Below are 24540 nucleotides of genomic sequence, written 5' to 3' on the forward strand. Positions count from 1 at the left end.
TAAAAACCAACAGAATGCTGCCTGATATTCTTCAGAGAGAACAGCGTTCTCATCTAAAGGCTACGTATCTGTTTTCAGTCAGTGCAAAATGACTGAATTTGGAACAATCAGATTCTTATTGCACAGAAGTTACAAAACCTCAAAATAACTAAAAAAAGAACAGAAAAGGAAAAAAAAATCAGAAGATGTGTGGTACTAAAGTCAAAGGTTAGGGTTATGCCTTGGTAGTTCTTAAATATTACAAAGTACTTGCCTGCTAAATAAGAATGAGTTTAACCAATTTATGGCTTTGTAGAGTAAACCCACTAAAATCACTAATGAACTTGTTTACTCAGAATGTACATACATTTTACAGCTCTCTTTTCAGACCATACCTTGAGGCAAATACCTTCACTATTGCAAATTCTGCTCCAAGTTGATTTTTAAGTGTGTTACCTCTTAGCAAAAATATTCTCATTTCTTTCCTTTTAAATCTCAGTTACCATCTAAATCAGCAAAGTGATCCTGGACTGCCTGGAGTGTGTTCAGTGAAAAAGCTTTACTTTGTCTCTGGCAGAACTTTACTCTTCAACACTGCATTACACACACTTTACCTTCAAGTTAGTATTTTCCCCCTTTTCTCATCTGTGTTGTTCTTTTAAAGTCTCTAATTTAAGTAATCTCTATAGTATTGCCAATTATGTTAAAAAATTAATTTCAATAGTATATAACAAAATCTTTGCCGTGTACTGTTATTAAAATTAAATAGGTGTTTAGCAGCACAGAATAGAAAATTCAACTTCTTATCAGTTAGCAAATTTTATAGTGGTCAGTAGTTTTAAAAAATATCATCCTAGACAGTAGGATACTCACAGGCAAGTTCATAATGACGAAATGATCAGATAAAATGTCCAATTTTAATACATGAAACAGAACACTTTTGTTTACAGAAAAATGCCCAAAGCTTTCTAATGGCCCTCAGCAGTACTAAAAAACATATTTTCAAAAATAGTCAGAGCTTTAATCAATTTTTTAAATTAAAATTTTAATTTTTCCCTAACGAGTTTGAAATTCTCATAGGCCAGAAATGGTTTTGGGGATGTTTGTATAAAGGTTTTCTCACAAGATCCATGATCTTTTATTGGAAAGGAAAACCAAAACTGTGACCCTGTTAACCAAGTGCAGCTCTTGATGTAGGGACGGGGTCATGACTCTTCAATTTTTTCTCCTTGTTGCTCAACACAAGGGCATTACCACAGCTGCACGAAATAGAATGACAAAAACCTTCTTCAGATAGTTAGAGAAGACTCTACAAAGTGCAAGGATTTAGAGATAGAATTTTTTTGCTTATTTTTATTGTCTGAATTGTTTCTGTGTTACAATGCAAATTGCACTGTTCACTTATCATTCAGATAAAGACAATACTCTGGTAAAAAAAAGATGTAAATTTACTCAGATGCTGTTTGATCAAATTAAAGAAACCTCAACCATACTCTGGGGTGTTATGCGACCATTCAATCTCATTTCTGGTTATTCCAACAGATTTACTTTATAAATATATTGCTTCAGTGCTATTTCACAGCAAATGGCTCTGCACCACCAGCCCTGGAACAGAAAAAGAGCTATTAATCTGTCATCCTTCACCCTTCCATTAGACTTTTCTGGGCAACAAAACATCTGTTCTTTTATTACTCATATTTTTATATCCTGTTGATCCTCTTGCTTAAAAAACATCAGATGCATCACTGATTAAGGACTTTGATTGCTTATATTCTCCTTGCAATATTGGTCATCTCTCCACACATTCAGTAGAGCATGTACTTAAACATTTTATTTTGTACACACTCTTAATCATGGAAAACAAATAGATTTTCTTTTAAAAGAAATTAATGATTTGGCAAACAAAGCCTAATGGTATAGCTGGACGAGTGACTTTAGTATGAAGGCCATTTCTTATCTTTCCTACTTATGTAGAGTGTTTGAAAAGTAGTTATATTTAGATATAAGTAAAAATACTACTTATACATCATATCTTTCAAACAATAAACACGAATGAAATTGTTTATATCAGAAAAAATATTATTTATTTGTGTGTTAGCTTTTTAAAGAGGGATTTGACTGTTTTACTTTTATGGGATTGCTTACATGCTTAAATTTAAGTAGAGAATTCTGAACCCTGTTGAAATCAAGTTTAGGTTAGGACAAAATAAAAGCCTCTGTGTAATTCGTATTAAACCATTATATAAAGTGCATTGACATAATGGAAAATTCAAAATAAATTAAAATTATGCTACTACTGTTGATAACCAAATGCACTTTTAACCCACATTATTAGGGCCTTTTTGGTGTGAGAAAAGCAGGGTCAAACCTGGCAATTTATTTGTCTATGTGGGTGCTTAAGTAAGTTTGGGTAGACGTAAATCAGTTGTGACCTCAACTCACCAACAGCCTACTGAGATGGGAAAGGGACATTTTCTGTGAATGCACTGCTTTCTACTACCCCAGCAGCACAGCAGTTCTGGGGGAAAATGTTAAAACATTTTAACAATGAGATATTTTAAATCTGAAAAAAAAAAAAAAAAAAAAATCCAGTGGAGTCTTCTCATAGCAGAACACCATGGTGCAACCTGTCTACAGAGTCAATGTAACTCCATACCTAAGGGAAATGTTCCTGAAATCCTGAGAGACAAAAAGGGTCATGACACAGAATAAGGAGATACTATCTGCCCACTGGAAAAATCTGCTGAGTGGAGTATTTTCTGTTCTATGACCTTTGTGTAGATGTAGAAACCAAACAGATCTGATACTTGCCAAAACGAAGAGATTATTACAAATTCTTCATAGTTAAGATCACTCAGAATAGCTTTTCCACCCCCAGGAAACACACAGAGACCTCCAGGTAAGGTTTTTTTTGTGCTGCTTTTAGAGTGCCAGGATTATTTCTGCAGAAATCCTCAACAGCCCTTCCTATGTGTTTAAAATACTGGATTGATGGCAAAACCGTCCCAGAACAAGAGGTAAGGATTTCCAGGTAATAAAGGCAACAAAACCAGAAAATCCAAAAATATTTCACAGCTGTACTGAATGCAAGTGACAGCTGTGGCTAGTGAGAATCACAGATTTATGGGAAATACATGATGATAAAAGGTTTTTTTCCTTTTTGTTTCCCTTGTCCTTAGATACAGGGAGATAAATTTTTAAGTGTATTTTAAAATAAAAATTAACTGCAAAATCTTTCCAAAATATTTAAATACATGCTGACTTTGCAACAACTGAAGATCCTTGAAGAAGAAGATAATTAATCCAGATAGATCTCCTAGACTGAAAATACATTGCGTATCTCAAGCTCCTCAAGGAGTATATCCAATGTCTTTATACTGTGAGGTGTTAGTATCATATCCATTACAGGGGATAAGCTCCCACATCCTGGTATATCACCAGTGAGCAAGCAAGTCCCAAATAGAGCTTACAAGGTTAAAAGCAGCACATGGCATTTTTATTGCAAAAAACTCCCACCAAGAACCCAGAAGGTGTGTTCTGCAGCTGCTGAAATTTCCATGTTATTTTAGAAGTGCCCTCTATGGGACATGTTAAAGTCAAGTCCATTTAAAGACTGTCTTGCTCTGCATGATTTGAGGCTGTTCTCCTAAGGAACCTCTGTTAACTTCTTGCTGGCTGAAGAGCACCTGGAAAGGATGCTATGTGTTTCTCTCAGCTGGGAGAAGACCTCCACAAACACTTTCAATGTACTTTCTCACAGTTTACTGCCTGCTTTGTCTAGAACAAGCTTTCAACAGCAAATTCTCCCTCTAAAAAAATTCATCAGTGAGAGTGGTAGAGGCTACAGAACATATTTCGTTACTGCAGTCAGATACAGAAGTTAGCAACATGTTTGCAAACTTATCTTTACAAACATCTGTGAGAAGACTCCCGTGTATTTCTTTCTCCAGGTATTTATTTCAAGATTTTGCATTTTGTTAGATGTTAATCTACTTCACTTGTGAACTGTGTAGATGTACAAAGGGGTTTGCAGGGTTTTTTTGCTTTTGAATGTGAAGGGGGGGAGGGGGGAAATGTGCATTCACCATAGATCATGATCTGATGTTCTTGTCAGATTAAGTATTTTCTTGTCTTTTTTGTGAACCAGGAAAGATTTCCAGATTTAGACATCTCCTGTGCATAAAGTGAGATTAGCAGGATTAAAGGCCACAATCTAAATCATGAAGTGACTTAACTCAGTATAACCCAATATAAGTCAATGTCATACCAATCCAACCAGTGGAGATGTGGCACAACTCCTAGGCCATGCAAAGTACAGTATTGATCTGTAAACACCTTATTTTTATTAATCTGCAGAGTGTACTGTCTGTTTAACAGTGTAAAGTGAATCAGCACAGACAGAAATCATTACTTCCAAACTTGTTTTTTTGGAAAGGGAAAACCACTGATTTTTATTGGTAATGAACCTGGAATGACTAGAATGAACCTATAGGACAAATATGAACATTTTGGTAAGCTTTCAAATGCTTATCTCAACATCATTTGAGCATCTTAGTCTGGATATAGACTCTTTCACAATTTTCAGAAAAAAAAAGCCACATAAGGAAAGCCCTTCTACCACTTATGTGGAGGTGCGTGGAATAAAAACCAGTAAGAGTCTGGATTGAAATAATCTATTCTGGCTGTTTCATTTTAAATACACAGGCTTGGCCTGGGAAGGTGGCAGAAATTTCTGTTGCTGGATGCCTTCATATGCAGCTAAATAGCCTAAATAGAGGAGAGCTTTGTAGCAAGGTTTCTTTTTCCAGTATGCACAAGCACACAGTTTGAGCTTCATCCACATGTATAAGGTATACAAAAAACCCTTTCCACTGCTCTGAAAGCCAAACATAAAAACAGTATTGGAAAAACATTTTCCTTTCATGTCAAGAATTTATGACCACAGCTGGCCCTAGCATGTTAGTGTAGCTCATGAACATGTCCCAGTCAGGGTAAGTCAAGAGATGATGATAGGCACACTTCAGGTGTGGCTCTGCTAAATTATTAAAAAAAATTTAGGTCACAGATCTAAGGTTTCTTTTGCCAAGTGATTGCTCTAAGAAACTGGGACGGACACTGCTTCAAATGGAAACAGTTTTTCTTTGGGGATTTCCTCCTCCCTAAAATGCCCTCTATCACACTGAAAGACATGGAATTAACAAGTAATTTTAAGCAGAAACTTTGCAGTTATGCTTTCTTGTACAGAAAGAGAAAAAAAAAAAAAAAAAAAAAAGGAAGGGAAGGAAGGTAAATCCATGGAAAAAATAATAAATGCTTTTCCCCCTTGGTGTCATGTCTTTGGATATGTACAGTCTTGGAGAAATGTATAAATCATTTTGTACACGGAACTCTTAAAAAACTAGAGATTTTTAGTACAAAGGAATCAATTCACTCCAAGAATGTCCACATGCTGTTGCTTTATGACTTCCTATATATACAAGAGGATCAAAGAAAGGACCTCTTTTACTATTACTGCTAGTATTACAGTACTATTACTAGTACTGTACATTAACTTGTGGCTAATACCCTTCTTTGGGTGAAATTTACACTTACTATTACAAATAACATAACAATGCTGAAAATACTGATACAAAACAGCTTCAAGATGACATTTTAAAAATATCCCCCACTTCCACTGAACTGGTTTTTTTTTCCATTTTTTTTAAGTTTCAGCTTTATAAAAGATTCTCCAAGAAAATAGTAGCATTCAAAATTCTATTTTTGAAGTTCATAGATGGTTTTTTTTAAATAAAGTGTAATCCAAAAGTCCATTTACCCAGGAAAAAAACCCTATAGATACAGTACATAACCTAAAACTGAAGAAGGTATTGTGATTTTTGTTGTTGTTGTTTTTTTGTTTGTTTTTGTTTTTGTGGTTTTTTTGTTTTGTTTTGTTTTTTTAACATAGTACAATGAATGTTTAATATATTTACAGATTTGAAATTGAGTTGCATACATTAATTGTCCTTTCAATCTACCATGACTTTTAAGATATTGCTAAGAAGAAAAAGTGATTTTCAGTAGTGAAATTATCTTATTACTACTTTTAACTTGTTTGTTAGACTTTAAATTATGAATTTCAATGCAGGACTGGGAGCCTTGAATATTCACCATTAATTTGTGTTTGCAATTCTTGCACATTCTGTTTTGGCAGTAGCAATGCACACATGAACATGAAGGATTTTGGCAAATGTTTGTCTTCGTTCTTATGTATCCATCTCTGGATACCCAAAACTGTCACTACAGAATATTCAGACAAAACCTGCTCTCTTCAACATCAGATAATGTAATAAAATCTGCTCTAATCAAAATAAAATCATCAATAGACAGAAGCCTGAAATTTCAAGCTGCTGAAATTACTTTACAGAATATCTGCCAAGATCATAATCTATTTTTTTTCTTAGTCTAAGCAAGATTGTTAATACAATTTCCCTGTATTAATCCAAGTATTAAGTAGTGAAGCAGATATATTTCACACTAGGTAAAATTTTGTCTTCATTTCATATACTCTATATGACTTAACTTTTTAAAGTTGCAGATTTTTAGTGGCTACTGAAGGTTTATTTTTCATTATATGCTATCTGTTAAGTCACAATGGCTTGTTTCTGTGTGTGACAATGTGCTGTACCCTTGTCTTTCTCTATTAATCATCAGTTAAAGAGAGAGGTGACTTGTCTCAGATCTGCCTGAATTGTACTTAAATGTGCCAAATTATTTTTAAACTACTGACTGCATGTGCCATTACAACTCAAACAGACTACCCTGCATCACAGAGGTTGTAAACTAAGTGTCATGCTTCACATATGCCACATGTTTGGAGTAACTGGACTGAGAGGTTTCCAAGACTCTCAGAGGGAAAACCAGATCTTTTGCTACCGACAGGTCTCTGAGTTCTGTGGCATGGTCAGATGATTTCCTACTCCTGTGAGACCAGGCAATAAATTAATCTCACTTGTCTGTAACACGTCAAGACTAACAAACCCCCTGAGCTGGTGTAAACCAACAGGTCCTTAAGTGCAGATGACGCAGCTCACAGAAATTAGGACTGATGCAGGTTGTTCGGCCTGGGTAATAAGATGATTTCTCTTACTTTAGTCCTTCACACATTTTTGGTTTGGGAAGTGAAATGAAATTATAGGATGAATTACACAGCAGAATGTCACATCGCATCAGGAGTGCTACGGTGCCTGTAAAGCACAAAGATCACCACAACTTGACATGCCCGCATAGAACAGAAATACTCAAAGAAATGCAGTTAATTGGAAGTGTGGAGAGAGAAGGGAAGGTTGAGGAAACAAGCTGACATCCTCAATTTGGGACCCAATTTACTGACTCAAATACTTGGTGACTCTCTATGAATCTGTTAGAGGAAAATCAATCATTTCCTCTACTTGTGGCATGAGGCACTCATGAAACACATACAGCAGGAAGTATTAACACTCTGTAAGTGACCAAATTTCACTGTATTAAAAAAAAAAAGTGTGTAAAAATAAGGTCCTTAAAGATTTCTGACTCCTTATTTCTCTAATCTCTATGAAATTCAAGAGGGTTTACTAATTACTTATCTATTCATTCTTCACATCTACTTTAACAGTAATATTAGTAAACATACACATTTTACTTAAGATCATCTTCTAGAACTTCAGGGACTGATAGGGATTTATAAAGGGGAAAAATAAAATTTATCCAATATTGGACTAGCAGTGCCAGCCAAATGGTCCCATTTATTAAACCCATGGTGACTTCTGCATGACAAATCAGCCTAGTTATTTAACAGTCTCGTTCATCCTTTTGCCTCAGTCCAAGGTGGGAAAATACGGAACCTACAGACAATGTTATTTTCTTTTTTTTTCATATGAAAGTAGCAGCAGATGAGAACTTAATACAGAGCTCTAGGTGAGCTTACATCTCTCTTTAATGAACTCTCCTTCCACGGCAAGAAAATAAGCACCTCGTTAGCCATCCTGTTGACCTAAAGTCTGTAGCTCTGCCGTGTGTAAATTGTGGTGGAGGAAAACGTTTTTCCTGCTGTACATGTGTAGAGAGATGGGTCCCCTCGGGGGCTGTCCCAGCCTCCCTGTGAAGGTGGTGTGCTGCCGAGGCACAGCTGTTTGGTCTTTTGGAGCTCCTGGGAACACGGGGAAACCGTCAGCCTTGGATGCTGGCTTTGCTGTGCTGGGGGCCGTGACAGCCAAACCATTCTGGGTGACCTCTGGAGCCAGGTTTTCGTATGTGCCTTGGGTGTGCTTGATGGCTTCCACAATCTCCTTCTCCTTCAGGAGGCTGCTCAGGCACAAATTAGACAGCTGACAGCTCTTGCTCTCGTACGCTGCTGCTTGGTTGCCTGGTGAGTGTCTAAAAGGGTCCTCGGTGGGAGTATGCGCTGACTTTCTGTCCCTTGTGCTGAGATTTTGGCTCACCATTCTGACTGGATATGTAGTCTGGGGAAACAAAACAAGACAAACCAAAAAGTATTAGTAATAGAACACAGCAGAGAATGGTGTGGAGTACATAAACCACTCCTCACTACACATAAACAGCACGTGGGTCTGGCAGATTAAAATGGCAGATAACTCCAATTGATGGTAAAACTTCCAAAACTTCATTCACACTCATAATGCTTGCTACAGGTAACGACTCGGGCATTTTCCTTAAAAAAATAGTTTAAACCGAAAGAGGTTTTTTTTTTTTCCCCCAATGCATAATAAATGGATAAAAAGTCTCCATGCATTGTAAGCAGACTTTAAAAAGCATTTCACATAATGAAACAAAGAATTTTGATCACATTGATTTCAACACTTAATACTCTCAAATCCTTAAAAAAAATCTCAAGAACATATTTTGTAAATATCTTCATGCCTCAGCTAAACTCAGAATATGCTCAATTTTCACTGTGCCTTGAATCCAGGTGTTTTGTTGTATTTACAAGTCAAATACATGCTAGGGAAGAGCATAAATTTTATTTCAGCTGCCTGGGAAAAATACAGTGTAAGAAGGATTCCAGCATGTTATCAACTTCTGATGCCGTGCAAGCATGCATGCATCTGATTTTGCTGAAATGATGGTAATTTATCTGTGCATGGCAAATCAGATTACTGCAGACTTTCAGTGTGCACCTGGTGTGATGCTTTGTACTATCCCTAGAACACCTGACTGGGGAGGAGATGATGGTACCCTTTCCCAGGGAATGGTTAAAGCAACTGGTTAATTTGAAACAAAAGTCCAATTTGGCTTTTTACGGAAGTTCTATTCTACAAGAGAACTCTGAAAGGACACAGGAGCAGCTTCTTGACATTTACATTGACATATGGGCTCTGATGTTGCAGAACAAAGCTGAGAGAATAAAAAATACCACCAAGCCTTACAACACTATTTGGCTAAAAATATTTCAGGGTGTTGCCATGATTCCACAGGAAACTCAGATATATTGTTTCAGAATGAATGGTATCACTTCACATGCAATTCTATTTTAAGCAGCACAGAAGAATGATATTGTCAGTATCCATAGCTTAAATCCTTCTTTTAGTGCAGGTTTATGGTCATGATTCCATGCAGAGCCATATGCAGGTTTGGGTATAAGGACTGCAGTGCATTTGAGGCATCAGAGATGATATTTTAAAAAATCATTAGGACTGGAACATATTTTTTTCCCACTTTATCCAGTGCTGATTGCAGATAGATTCATAAATGGCAGCAGAACACTTCTGGAAAACATTACTTCAGTTTTCACACCTACAGCACATAGGTGTTGAAATGAAATTCCATTTAATTCCTACGGTATTGTTCTTGGGAGGACCTGTCTGTAAATCCAAACACTTTTAATTCCTTTATCTATCTATCTAGCTAGCTAGCTAGCTATTAATTATTTGTTTCCATCCCAGTAAATATCAACTTCCTACCGGGATAGGAGTCAAATTTAATGCCCTGTCAAAAATCCAAGAATTTATTGTATGGAGATGTTTCTGGAGTTACTGTATGTTACCTTGTATCTTTGAAAATTTAAAGATTGATACAGAACCTTAGAGGAACTTCATGGTGGGACCTCCTGAACTTCTAGTTAACTCCAGTTTATCTCTCTTGACATTTTTGGTTGTTAACCATCTTTTAAGGACCTTCATTGATGTAACCTGTACACCCTTCTCCTCTAAAATTTTTTCACTATACTGTGTTAACTTTCAGAAAAGGTCTTCCTGACGTCTAAGGCTGTATCTTTCTGGCTTCAAGACCATTCCCTTTCTCTCTCCTGTGAAAATGAAGAAAGAATTGCTGTTTGATCTCGAATACCTGTTTATGTCTTCAAAGAATTCTGTCAAGCAACACCTTAATCCTCTCTGCTCTAGAATAAAAAAAATACCAGATTGATCTTTTCTCATAGGACTCATCTGCTAGACGCTGAGTCATTCACACTTGTCTTCTCTACAGATCCCCTTCAGTAATTCCACTATTTTTTTCTTGGAGTAGAAGGCTCAAGAGTACAGAACTCAAGGTAATCCCCCACCATTACGAAGCAGAACAAACACTATTAATCCTACAAAGGACTTCATCTAACTTATTAGTTACTCCAGTAGGAGGGTAGTGATTTTATTTAGCAATACCATGAAATTGTTTATTTGTGTTCATCTAGTTGTCCAGAATAGTTTTACGATTTTTTAATGCAAAATTATATCTAAGTTCAGCTGATTATTGTCACCTATTGCTTTTTAACTCAATGAAACGCTGTTATGACTATCTAGCACTGGGGTGTTTCTTTTCTCTTCCTTATCAATGTTATATATCACATGAAATATTTTCAATTTAGAAAATAAATGCTGGGTTTGTAGGTCTACAAAATATTGGCTTCTGGTTGCTGGCCAATGAGGGGAGGCAATGTGAGTGTATGTATCAATAAATATTTAACAATATATATGCAGCTAGGGAAACTGTAACTTGCTGAAATTCCCCTCCTATTGAATAATTAAACAAATACCAGGTGGTGACAAATTAAGAGCTAATCTACCTACATTAAAACACCAACAGAAATTCAGAATATGCCATCAGAATTTTAAGAAATTGGTTTGGCCCTGTCACAGGCAGTAAGGTAAAAAGATGGTTCACAAGGAAAGACAAACTCAGTCTATCAGATGCACAGCTACACATAAAATGAGCAGGGAGTTTAGTGAAACACTGCCAAAACCCAATACTATTGTTGTTATCTATGATAAATTACTGAAGAATAGCTTCTAATCAGGAAAAGAGAGAACAGCTGTCAGATGGGGGTCAAAATCAACAAGAAATTCTCTGCCCTCTCTTCATCCCAATAACATTATTCTCCCTCCAAGGTATTGTCATTAAAAAGCCAGTGCTGCTTTGAGTTTCATGGAAGTTATTTTTTGTTATGATTCTACCATTTTTATAAAAATTGCAACATACAGAATTGCAATCAATTAATTTTTCTTTTGATGAATCCAGATAATTTAGTTTCAAAAATTGCAGTGCAACCAAATTTTCTTGCTGATCGATTTTACAGTTATTTAGGATCCTCATGAACTGGTCAAAATAAGGAAAAACATCCCCGAATAAGATGCAGAAAAGTAAAAGCCACTTATGCCATACCAAAAAGACTCCCAAACCAAACTGACTTTGGACAAACTTAAACATTTCTTTTTAACCTATTTCTCCTTATCCTCCTGTAAGCGATTAATACAAATTTTCCAGCGCTGAACTTTCAGGTACTAACTGCATTCTCTGAGCATCAGACGTGAGCCAGCAAAGCCACAATCCCAGCGCATCTGTTGGCCAATTCGAAGGCTGAGTCCTTGTCCAAAGCTGAAGGTGGCTTTGTGCCAGTCGTGCTCCAGCCCAGCCTAGAGCAGCTGCAGGGCTGCTGTAAACTGCTGCTTGGCGGGGCTCCAAGGAGCCGATCTGCCAGCTGGTGACTGCTGAAGCAAAAAATCCATTCATCTTTTTCCCTTTCATTTTTCAGTAGCTCAGCTAGAACCAACAATTTCTCTGCCCCAGAAATCCCCAATGCCACTCTATAGTCTGCCTAACTGTGGACTCAGGAAATGGGTTGCAATTAGGATGCAAATGGGGTTCTGAAATTTCTTTCAAAAGTAGCCCATTTTAAATATATGCAGCAGAAAGAAAAGGCCTCCTTTGTTGTTTTAAATATGTCTTAACCTTTAAGCAAACATCTGGATTTGAATTTCCTGATAATATTAAACACACTCACAAGAAGTGCATGCCTTCATGCTTGAGTCTATTCCTCAAAAAGGAAAAAAAAAATTATTAAAGTCTGATTTGCTGTAAAATTTTAGTCAATTTGTACCATGATCACTTCTGTTTTAAGATATGTAAGTGTGAGAAAGTTCAAAATATTTTAGGTTTGATTATTCCACACTAGCTCTAAATAAATTACAATTGACCCAAAATGGGAACTTAATATTCTTAAAATATTCTTTCCATAATTTTTTGAGGGTTCATTTTTTGTGATTGTAAGTCTAATAACGTTTTCTTACATTAAGAAAAAAACCCAAGCTCCTTGAACTCCCCAGTATTAAGTAATGAAAATGTACTACTTTTATAGAAAGCTCCAGAATGAGACATTATAAACAAAACACTGCAGCCATTCATCATTTTCCATTCTCAAAGCCAATGAGTGAAATATGACAAGAGGTAACAGCAAGACAACACTGCTGCAGGACATTTGAAAATGAATATTGTTTCTGACTGTCTGGTGATAAAGTACTAGTAAAAAATGACGGGAAAAGACATGAATTACAACAACACCCCAAAAGGGTGCAGATTTTTAAGATGCCTGTGCCTAGAGGCATTTGGGAGTCTTAGATGCCTATAATGTAATTCTTCCAAGTACAGCAGCTTTCTTAAATACATCATTCTGACAGCAGACATAGAGAATAAAACCAAACAAAACATATTCTCATCAGTGTACCTGCTGCACCCTGACAACCAAACAATAGGGCAGTTCAATAACATGTTTTTACCACCCCAGAGGATTCTACACTTTCAGAGGTGTTAATGGAAGCTCACTATAGAGAGCAACTATTCTGACGGGAACCTGAAGACTTTCTGGATTCCGTCATGTTTTCTACCGCTTAATTATTTTGTGTTTGGCAATAGATAAGGAATGCAAAATGTGCTCTCTAATGTAATATTTACTACGTGGCCCAGCATGGCTCCCTTGACCCTTGTCAGGTCTCACCTGGATTGCAACACCTTCCTCAGAACTGTCTCCATTTGCAGCCTAGCCCAGAACTCAAAATATAAAGCAACATAAAGGAGTCCAGACACAAAACAAGGTGCTATAGCTCTATATTTCTTTTAAGGATGGAAAGGATGAAGCCCTTCATGATGCTTTTGAATTTATACACCTTCAGATGCCTTTCACAGTTCTGACAGTTTATGTAAGAACAGATCTAATTTACCAAAACACAGGTTAACTCAGTGCTTTGATATGCCACATCTGTCACTATGTCAGCTTCCTAATTTCTACACCTCCTCACTTTCGTGCTTACCAGCTTCCAGCCCAGAGATGATCCAACACAAAATGTAATTTAGCTGCAGCACGTAATTGTTCTTCATTCTAGTATCTTAAAAATCACTCAGTCTTATTGATTTCCAGTAGCACCTGGACTGAGAGAGTAGCTTTTACAATCCAGACCTGCATCTATTGAACATCTGATGCTGCCTCTGGCAACATGGGACAAATGAAAGAAATAACATCCAGCATGGCAAAATAAGGCATGGACTTGTATCAACAGGTTATGGGTAACAACCAGCTGCTGATCAATTTGTCAGCTCTACTGTCACCCTTTATAAAATGAATGCAGTCTACATAAATCACAAACATTTTTTTTCTGCCTTTCAAACACTTCCATTTCCTTACTGAAAGCAAAAATTATGAGATACTAAAATGCTGCCTCTTTGCCATAAGGCCATTTAAACAAAGAGGCAAATTGAATAAAAGTTAACTATAGTGGTGAGTTAATGTCCTAAAAGAATTTTATGGCGATGATGATACAATGTGATAAGTAACAGACTGAGTGCTTAAAAAAGATCATCTTCTCACAACACAGAATTGTCCTCGACCATTTTTATTTATTGGAGTATAATGCACATTTAAGACAACTAGGTGTAAAAGACATAGTGCTGTTTTATAAAGCAGGAAGAAAACAGCAAATAACTTCCCATTAATTTCTAGTAACAGTAAATCACTGGTCTGCATTCTCAATAAAGCATTTCAAAGTTAAGTGGAAGATTTTTCTCATTAGTAAAGGTAAGGAGAAGATTCTGCATTTTACAGCTTTTTGCCATACCTTCCAAATTAAAAAATTGGAACTTTGGAGCTGTTAATCACATTCTTCAAAAATACTCTAAAAATACTTATGAAAATGAAAGCCACTAAATAGTGTGGATCCTTGAATGACAGAACTACTAAACAGCAGAACATTCTGTGTGAAATAACAAATCTTATGTTTCTCAGTCTGCATCTAAGTATTCCCCAAGATCAGAAAGTCAAAACAGAAAAGGTAATAAACTTTTCTTTTGTTGTACCTGGAGCAAAAATGGTAAAAAAGATGCAATGGACTTTTACACACATTTAAAAGATCTGCTAAATCCTTAATCTCGGAAACATCCTGTCTTAAGCAAATACTACCTCCCCTATCTCCAGCAATTCTCATAACACCTCTACTTCTACAGAAGCCTTTAGCATCTTTTCACTGATTTTGTATCCCCTCAGGTTCTCTGGGCAGACATAGCTATTGCAGCCAACAATGAGGAAAATCTCTTCATTAAGCTCTTTTTATACACAGGCTCCATCTTTGGTTACAGGCAGCAGAGTCTAGAATAGGATGCCCAAGTCAAACTTGCCCTTGGACCTCTCAGGCTGCATTCCAGGAGACTGGATGGGCCCCATGTTCACCCTGCACTTTGGGTCTTGCTATCTCTGTGCAGCCCAAGAGAAATTAGGGCCACTTATGCCATGCTTTTAGCTACAGTCATATAGAAAGCCATAGGTGTGTACAGTCAAGGTCCTCTTTAGCATAACTGATACAAAATTAACTGATAGGAAAGGAGAAGCGGATCCATGGGAACACAAGGGTCACTTCAAAAGACCACAATTTGTGCAGTGTGGGCAGTGAAGTAAGACACAAAGGTCCTGAGGAAGCACTAAGGGAGTTTGCTCTGGAATTACAAGCAGAAAACTGCACAAGTGCTAATTAGCTCTTCTGAAAGTGTGTGCTATGCAGCTGACATTTACTGCTATGCTGACAGGGAGCTCTGGCTTTGCAAGCCAAGCCAGTATTTCTGTACTGCATTTGATGTGCCATGTAGACATAATAAGATGTTCAAGGATCACTGCCTTGTGCCTTACCTATTTTATTGATGACCAGCTGTCTGAAAGCTGTGAAGTCCATTTCTAGCCTCAGGCCTGACATGTGGTCACCAAAACCTGATTATTGTACCTGTAGATCATCTGAATTAAAGTGACTTGTAGGTAGCAAGTACCTTTGACAACTACTACTACATACACGCTTAGTCTTTACTAGGTTTCCAGTTATACACTAACACATTTTCTTAATCTAATATTACCTAGCACGATTTCCCAGAGTATTAGAAATTTCATATCTAAAATGAAATTCATATGATGATGTATTCCCTTAGATAATACACCAGGAAGGCAGCCTTAGAAGTGGTAGTCTCATGAAGATTATGCATTGTACAGTTGCCTATATCCTATACTGCTCTATATCTGAAAAATACTTCTAGGAAAAGAAAGTAAAACTAGATATTATGCTTACAGATGTTTAGGATAAGAATCTTAATACTTTGGCATGTGAGGCTTTTGCTTTAATAGCCGGGCATGTTATAGGGCCTCAAATTGTGTCTCTGTATATTTTTTACATCTTACCTTCTGTGAAGAAGATAATCACATATATCTATCTTTGAGTTCAAGACTTTCTCATCTAGCTTTCAATTAGTGAGTGCCACAAACCAGACTTCTAATGAATTTCTGCCTTCTGAAATAAGCACTGCTTGCTTTTTCATAAAAGAACACAAAAAACCCCAGATGGATTGTACTTAGCCAACACTCATCTTTTTTCATTACATTATTTAACAACAATAAAAAATCCTTCTATTAAATTTTCATAAATGAGTTCCATAAATTAGCATCTTTACTGCTGAAAGCCATAAGGGCTGAACTTATAACTAAAGTGGGGGAAATTGCATACATTGATAAATTATGATCAGCTACCATCATATTAATCAGCAACGCTGTCATTCAGGTCAATATACAAAGGAGAAATCAGTAGACTAATTCAAAGGGCAGATTTTATCCTGATGACAAGGAAAGAAATCCTAATTGCCCTTAAATTGACTTGACTTTTTATTTGTACGATGAGATTACTGAGACCAAGATAGTCTGGAAGGGAAAGGGAAAACGCTCTTTTTATTTTAATATCTATATATGAGGGCACTTTTAGGAATGAAATATCATAGAGTAGTCAGATTTTTTTAATCACAAAAGTAAATTTCTGTAATTAAGCCTTTCCTTGTGGCTGGACCAAAAAAATTAACATAACTATCATCAATCCCTAGTCTTAACTAGTTTGGTTTAGTGTGTTGAACAAGATGAAGAAATACACTCCTATGACAGTATGAAGCATTACTGTTCCAGAAAGATATTGACTCCCTGCTGTAGGATTCAGTCAGGAAAAAAACCTGTATGAACTTTGCATCATAGGACAATACTCAGTGAGTCACACTTCATTCATAATAAAAAAAATTTACCTTAAAATATTTTCTTCAAAGTCCTTACTAACTGTGATGGTTATAAATTTATGCTGAGTGAATCATTCCATGTCTAGTTTTTTTAAGGCATTGGTAATCTTAGAAATGGCAAGAGAACAAAAAGGATTCTCTTGGAATAGGGAATATCTCTACATTTTTTTTTCCTTTTTCTGTAAAACAAATGACCCAAGATTGTTTTGGCCTTGTTGGCATGGAATTGGTTGTGGGAACTGGCAGTGGTCAGGTTTTAGGCTTCAGGCACTGGCTATAGCTTGTGAAAGACAAGTGAGTGACTCTCTCATTCTGGCCTGGTAAGATCCTAAGGAGGAATCCAAACAATCCTTGGGAGATGAAAAACCTTTAGCATGTGATGTTTTCCTAACTTGTTTACTAGCAAAGATGTTTACAAAGAGGTGTAGGCTCTAAATGACCAATTACATTCATTGTACTGAAGTGCTGTATAAAAAGGGAGTTTTGAAGAATAAAGATCGCTCTCCACTTGCTAAATAAGCTGGGAGTCATGTCGTTATTCCCATGCCGTCCTTAAAACAATAACGACGATTGGTTCATATAAATTCTGTTCTCTAATCTCCAACTTTTAGTATCAAATATATTTACAGTAAGAAAATCTTGTTAGAGAGAGGAAAGAGACTCCCAGACAAGAGGTATAAGTAGTTGTAAAGGAGATGTGACCGCCATAAGGATTCCACAGAACTGATTTATGTGAAAGAGAAACAGCTTTAACAAAACAGTGTTTGCAGTTAAATGATGTAATCACGGAACCATAGAATGATTTGGGTTGGAAGAGACCTTAAATACCACCTTGTTCCAACCCCCCTGCCATGACCAGAGACATCTTCCAGTAGACCAGGTTGCTCAAAGCCCTATCCAACCTGGTCCTCAAAACCTCCAGGGATGGGATATCCACAGCTTCTCTGGGCCATCTGTTCCAGTGCCTCACTACCCTCTGAGTAAAGAATTTCTTCCCAATATCTAGTCTAAATCTCTCCTCTTTTGGTTTAAAACCATGCCCCCTCGCCCTGTCACTATCTGCCTATGCAGAAAGTCATTCTTCCTTTTTAATAAGCCCCCTTTAAGTACTGGAATGACCTGTAAGGTGTCCCAGAGTGTTCACTTCTCTAGGCTGAACAGTCCCAGCTCTCTCAGCCTGTCTTCGTAGGAGAGGTGCTCCAACCATCTAATCATCTTTGTGGCCCTCCTCTGGACATGCTCCAAGAGATCCATGTCCTTCCAATGTTGGGGACCCCAGAGCTGATGCAGCACAGCAGAGCAGAGGGGCAGAATCCTCTCCCTCTCCCTGCTGGCCACGCTGTTTTGGATGCAGGACATGATCCAGGACACGACTGGCTTTCTGAGCTGCGAGTGCACACGCTGGGTCGTATCCAGCCTCTCATCCACCAGCACCCCCAAGTCCTTCTGGGCAGGGCTGCTCTCAATCCATTCTCTGCCCAGCCTGTGTTTGTGCTTGGGATTGTCCTGACCCACATGCAGCACCTTGCACTTGGCCTTGTTGAATTTCCTGAGGTTCCCGAGGGCTCCCCCTCCAGCCTGTCCAGGTCCCTCTGGAAGCCATCCCTCCCTCCAGCCACACCACACAGCTTGGTGTCATCACCAGACTTGCTGGGGGTGCACCTGATCCCACTGTCCGTGTCCCCTACAGCGATGCTGAACAGGGCTGGTGCCAACACCCACCCTGAGGTCACCACTGGTCACTGAGCCCCACCCAGACACTGAGCCACTGACCACAACTCTTTGAGTGTGACCACCCAGCTGATTCCTTATCCTCTGAGGGGTCCATCCATCACATCCACGTTTCTCCAGTTCAGAGACAAGGTTGTCATGTGGACAGTGTGAGATGCTTTGCACAAGCCCAGGTAGATTATGTCACTTGCTCTTTGCTAAACCACCTGTAACCCTGTCATAGAAGGCCACCAGTTTTGTCAAGCACAATTTGCCCTTATTGAAGCTGTCATCAATTCATTATGTTCTAAAATTATCCAAAACCTTATCTCCTTAACATTTCTAAATTCTCAGTAGTTGGTGGTGACTGAAAATTTCCCTTACTGTGTAATTTCAGACAAACCAAATTTCACTGAGGTAAAATAACCCATCAAATAAGTACATGAAATGACCCTCTTTCTGCTTACTCTAGCAGCTTACACAAAAGAAGAAAAATATTTCATAGCATTTTTACTGTCCCTCTCTAAGGATCCATTCAGTTCAGCCCTCTTTAACCCAGGTAGTGCAGGACAACATTCATTATGAGACATACTACTCAGTATCAAGGAAAATGAACTCTAACAAGGTAAAATTATTTCATGTATTCTGTGTATTTTAAAGCCAGAAAATGCTGTTAAAATCATCTTGCTTGCCCTTCTCTGCAGTGGGAGCAATAGATTTTTCATCATGAAATCAGAAGAGGGGTAATCCAGAAGAAGGGGTGGGATTACAGTATAATTTAGAGATCTAGAATTTATGGAGAATATATTTTATTTCTTCTTAATCCACTAGAATATTTTTAGAACAATGCTGTCCAGTTCCTTACTGGAAATGTTCCTATATTCTGGTGACAAATCCTACATTAGTATTTGAACAAAAAAAGGTAGGCATATTGTTGCTGAGAAAATTGCTGCTAGCAGCTAGTGTCCCTACAGACCAGAGGGGATTAGTGTCTAAGACATTTAGGAACACACAACTCTTGGAGAAAGTGCTGGTTGGATTTGGAGCTAAGCCAGTCTGGAGAAAGTTTTGGCCATTGTCATTAGTTAGACATATGATTTGAAAGCTCTTACATGAATGCTTATACAGGATGTATGTCCATGAGGAACCCAGTAAAGCCTTCAAATGAGAAAGAACCCAATATTTCAATAAACTCCAAACCTACAGTACCAAGATCATGTTACTTAGAAAAGTAACTTTCCTTTCTATCTATTTCTATTCTATTTCTATATCTATTTCTATATATCTATCTATTTCTTGGAAATATGAAGGGAGCAAAGAAGGTAAGGGAAAAAAAAAAAGAAAAAAAGAAACAAAAAAAGAAGAAAAAAAAAGGCAGTTATTTCAAAATATTCAGCATAAAAGCTTCTTATTTCCTTCAGCAAAACTATATTACACAAACCTAGCAAGGGAAAATGAACAAAAGAAAATAAAACCAAACAAACATCCACTGATTTTTTTTTTTTTTCCTTCTAGGAGAACTGACATCAAAATTTTGGCAAAAATACTGCAATACTTCTATTAGTTTCTGCTTCTCTATTCCTATGCCTAGCCTAGGGAAAGTTAGCAAGATTATATTTCATATTATACCTCCAACTTTCTGTAATAAAGCACATAGGAAGGCACTTACGTACTGTCTGTTACAGCATGTCCTTTCTCTGTAAAATTTTACACTTTCTTTTCTTTACAGCTCCAGAAATGTCAGTTTCTCACTTGAAAAAAATATCATAGACTATTTGCTCACCACTGTCACCAGAGCTGAAGCTCTGAAGCAGTGCTTGGTCCTAAATAAGACCAGAAGACTTTACAGCTAAATCTGGTAAGGAATACAAACTTTCCCAAGGGGTGAGTCCTTTCACCAGCTTAAGTGGCACGACCTGCATGGTTTGCAGTCAAACCACTCAAGCAACAAATAGCTCCCAAAGCACTCTCTAGAGGAGAGATCTCTGAACTGACCTTCAGATTTTTCTGCTGCAAACTGAAATCCCTTTGAAGCTGAATTTCTCAGTTTTGCAGGGCTATTACTGTTGCAGATATTCTCAGTGTTTTCCCTTGCCAGCCAAAACAGCACATTTTTAAATGGCTGCTTACCTACAAAAGGATCAGTTTAATGTAATTCACAGGCAGTGATCCTGCCTTTGGGTTGAGAGGTACCAACAACACTTAAACTGGCTAAAAATTTAGCCAATGCAGCTAAAAATGTAGCCAATATCTTCAAAACTGTGCTTCAACTCAGGAAAGCTACAAGCTGGATAAGAAAACTTTATGCACAGACAGCAAAGCTGTCTAAGGCAACATCTCAGACTCCAATTAACTGTACAGTAGGAGATAAAAGATGATCAATGTTTGAAATTCATGCAGGAGGACAATGTGACTGCACACACTCGCACACACCCTGAGGATTGATGAAAGATAGTCTCACATTTGACTGACATCCCCCAACTCCTAAAAGCCTATAAAGTACACACAAACAACTCCCAGAATATTCCAACCTGAATCAGGCTCTGTAGGCTGTGCTTACCATGCATAGGTTTATTTGGGAGGGGATATCTTACAAGCTGCCTATATCACCTCTGGATTTCTGCCTCTCAGCCACTGGCAAATTGCTCCCCTCACTTTTGTAAACCTTGCAGGAAACAGGGACTACTCTCTAATTCAGGGCACACACCCACTCTGCCTCCAGACATTCAGCTAGTGCATGTCATCTACATTTCAGTCGCTTCAACAGTCTCTGTTGTGATCTGGAAGATGCCTAGGCACTAGTTTGACAGCTCTTTGCTCTGATCCCAAAGTAAAATCCTTCATCAGCTGTGGAAAGAGAGATTGATTAAGCAGGGTGTCCTGGAGTAAAAACAAATATGCTGATGACTATACTACTAGGTGTGCTGGAAAAGCACCCTTGTCTTATTAGGAATCTCAAGTAGAAATTTTGAAAACTGCAATTCGCAAACATTTTCCTGTCGACCAGAAGCAAGTACCATGAATCAAGTTTTGGGGCACTGGGGCACACTGGAACCCAACTCAGCCTGTTGTCCTAACATATATCTAATTTGTGGCTGCCAGGATGGTCCCAAGGTTACATTTCCTTCCAAGTGGCTGAGCAATTGCACGGAGAGCCAGGAATAACCTCAGGAAGTTTGGCAAGCAGAAGGACACGCACCAACTGGTACCTGCCACAGGCAATAAACAGCTCGCAGGCACCCTGTCAGAGAGTCTCAACAGTTCACCTCCACGGGCCAAACAGGGTAACAGCCGACTCCTGGCTTTCCTTGTAGGAATAATTACACACTTCTCAGCAGAAAAACTGCCATGCTGAATCTGCCTGCTTAGTGGCAGGGAAGGAAACGAAATGCAGAAGCTCTACACCAACTCAGATTATCCCAAACCTGCAACACAGTCCAGCCACCCTGATCAGTTATCCCTTAAGGCACAGGACATTGCTGCTTTGGAAAAACAGCAGCAATGGTTTAGGAAGCGTTCCTGTTTCATCTTTTTCTTCCTTGTCCTTCCCTTTTTCCATATCCTAATTTTTCTGGAGGCACAGCTACAAGGAAGAACTTGCAGCTTGCAGTTGCTTTCTGCGCCAAAAATCAATCTGCCCAACAGTCACAGTGACAATATGTCGAGTAATGACAACAGAAAATGTTGAACATGCCTGTGCCAGGCTGCAGTGCAGAGAGCTGCTCCTGCCCTGAGCTCTAAAGAATCTGAACAACCCTGCCAGAAGAGGAGCAGAGTATCAAAGCTGGAGTCATGCTCTTTCTGCAGGTTTGACCAGGGACATGACACTGTGATTTCCTTTCCATGAATTCTCCTCTCTTGAAATGTGGGAAACACAGACACTCAAAATCTTTTAATGAGATGCAGTGATCTATGGAGTAAATTGGGTTGCAAACAAACCCCTCAGACTGACTCCTGTGCAAACCGGGTTTGAATTGAAATGGGGATCTTAACTTTTCAGATTTCTTCCCTTTTAATCCAGAAAAGCACATGTAGGAAAATAAGTAATAAGAAGTTGCTGTGGAGAAAGAAAAGTGCTCTCCTTTTAGTACCTGAAGAGCAATGCTGAAGGTATATGAGAATACAAATCTTTATAGGTGAAGAAAAATACATTCCACACCAATGCAAAAATGAAATTGCTTCTAAATAGCAGAAACATAGGTTTTCCCTTCGCTTCAGAAATTATTTACTTGAAAAATAGTCTGCATTCAACAAATTTGATTTCTAGATAAGAACACCATTAATTTGAAATCATATGGTGGATTTATCTAAATTGATGCAGTAAGTTCAACAACAAACCCTTATGAGAATCAATAACCAAAATGACCAACTAAGTTTTCATTAATATTAAAACACATCCTCCTGAAAGCTCTAATAAGGACATGTAATTTTTTTTAACCTGGTAACAGTCACTAAGCTTTATTTTAATAAAATTTAAATATCACAATATCACTTTAAAATAAGATCAATCAGACTTGTATGTCAACATGAAGAAAAAAAATAATACCTACAGTACAAACTTCTCTATGTTTACTAGGTATTTACACTGAAAAAATATTATTGATTTTATTTAAGATTCTGCTTAATAAAAATATTTTACTTCCTTCTTGGAGTTTTTAATATTAAATAGTGTTCAAACAATGTTGCCTAGGACAACAGAGAGAAGGAAAAAACTTGCACAGATATCAAAATGCAGAAAGGAAAAAAGTCCTTTACTCTAGTGCAAAAAAATTATGAATTTCTTACCCCAAAGAAGTGCAAGAGCAGGTCAGGTCACATTGTACAGGTAATATTTTCTATAATGTTGTTAGAAATGCTGAAATGATGTCCTGGCTGAATCTGACCAGTGTAGATGTGAAATATTATATTATATATCTATATCTATATAGCCAGTGTAGATGTGAAATAAAAAGCACACTAAATCTAACTAGTTTACAATGCCATAAACAATATCTATTATATGTTATTTCTTTCTCTTGGGAAAGAAATATATGGTAATTTGCTAAGCTATTTTAACTTTATTCTTAACATTTATGGCTATTGCTGGTAGAAAGCAACAACAGCTTGACTTTTTAGCATGCAAAGTGCTTGATCTGAAAAAGACATAAAAGAAAAATATATGCAGCTTCCCATTTGTACTATGTCAGCAAAGTCTTTAACTAGGCATTCTTAGTAGAGTATGCTAATCAGAGGTGAATCTTGGTTCTTACAAATTATCAGGGGAAGACAAGGAAATGACATATGAGAATGAAATAATTTATAGGGGCAAGGTATTAAAAAAAGCCCCTACTGTCTCTATCTTGCCAAAGCTTTGTGTGTGAATTAGGACAGATGCAGTGCATTCCAAAGCCTGTTTCAGAAACACCCTGTATTTATAAAGCAGCTGTGTCTCTGCTCAAGATGTATGTGCTGTGTTCAGCTGTGGATGTTACTGCTTTGTTCTCAAACATGAGGCTGTCTACCAAGTAGGGAATCACTTCAAGCACGGTATAGCATCCACACAGTATTAAACTTCTACCCTGGAGACTTGGGTTTTTCCATACCATATTTCTCTTGGGAACCACGCCTTTTAAAATTATAGCAGCTAAAACAGCCACTGCTATGCTAGCCAATATGGGGCAGAACCTTCTGTATGCAAAACTTACCCCACTGTATTAAGTTTTGTACCTTTGCCATCTTTACTGTTTAGCTTTCTGCAGCCATCCCTGCTAATTCCCTTGTGCCAGTGTCAGGGTTTGAGTGGCTATGCAGTGAATTAAATAAGGAAGCTGATGTGGATGAAAACGACATCTTTCACATCTCTATGCGGAAAGTTATTTTTCAATCAAAACAGTTCACAGATCAAATGCTTTTTAGTCACACAAGAAAAGCAGCCAGAACAATCAGCTGAAGAGAAAAAGGTAGACCAAGATGTTTTCAAAATTAATTAATTACTTTATATTTTTTTAAATGAGAGGGCAGTGATGTGGAAAGTGAAAGCATGTTATG

At 37.6% G+C, this 24540-nt stretch overlaps 1 protein-coding gene across 4 annotated transcripts in view; it reads right to left on the reverse strand.

Moving 5' to 3' along the window:
- Window positions 1-5659: 5659 nt before the first annotated feature.
- CCSER1 (coiled-coil serine rich protein 1) overlaps window positions 5660-24540 on the reverse strand; it is a 616060-nt gene continuing 597179 nt past the window's right edge. For all 4 annotated transcript variants that reach the window (XM_063422971.1, XM_063422969.1, XM_063422968.1 and 1 more), the window contains one exon: window positions 5660-8459. In XM_063422971.1, coding sequence (XP_063279041.1) covers window positions 7974-8459 — 486 coding nt within the window. In that variant the 3' untranslated portion in view covers window positions 5660-7973. The remainder of the gene's footprint in view (window positions 8460-24540) is intronic.

Source organism: Prinia subflava, chromosome Z (genome assembly GCF_021018805.1).
Source record: "Prinia subflava isolate CZ2003 ecotype Zambia chromosome Z, Cam_Psub_1.2, whole genome shotgun sequence".
In the NCBI taxonomy this organism is placed as follows: Eukaryota; Metazoa; Chordata; class Aves; order Passeriformes; family Cisticolidae; genus Prinia; species Prinia subflava.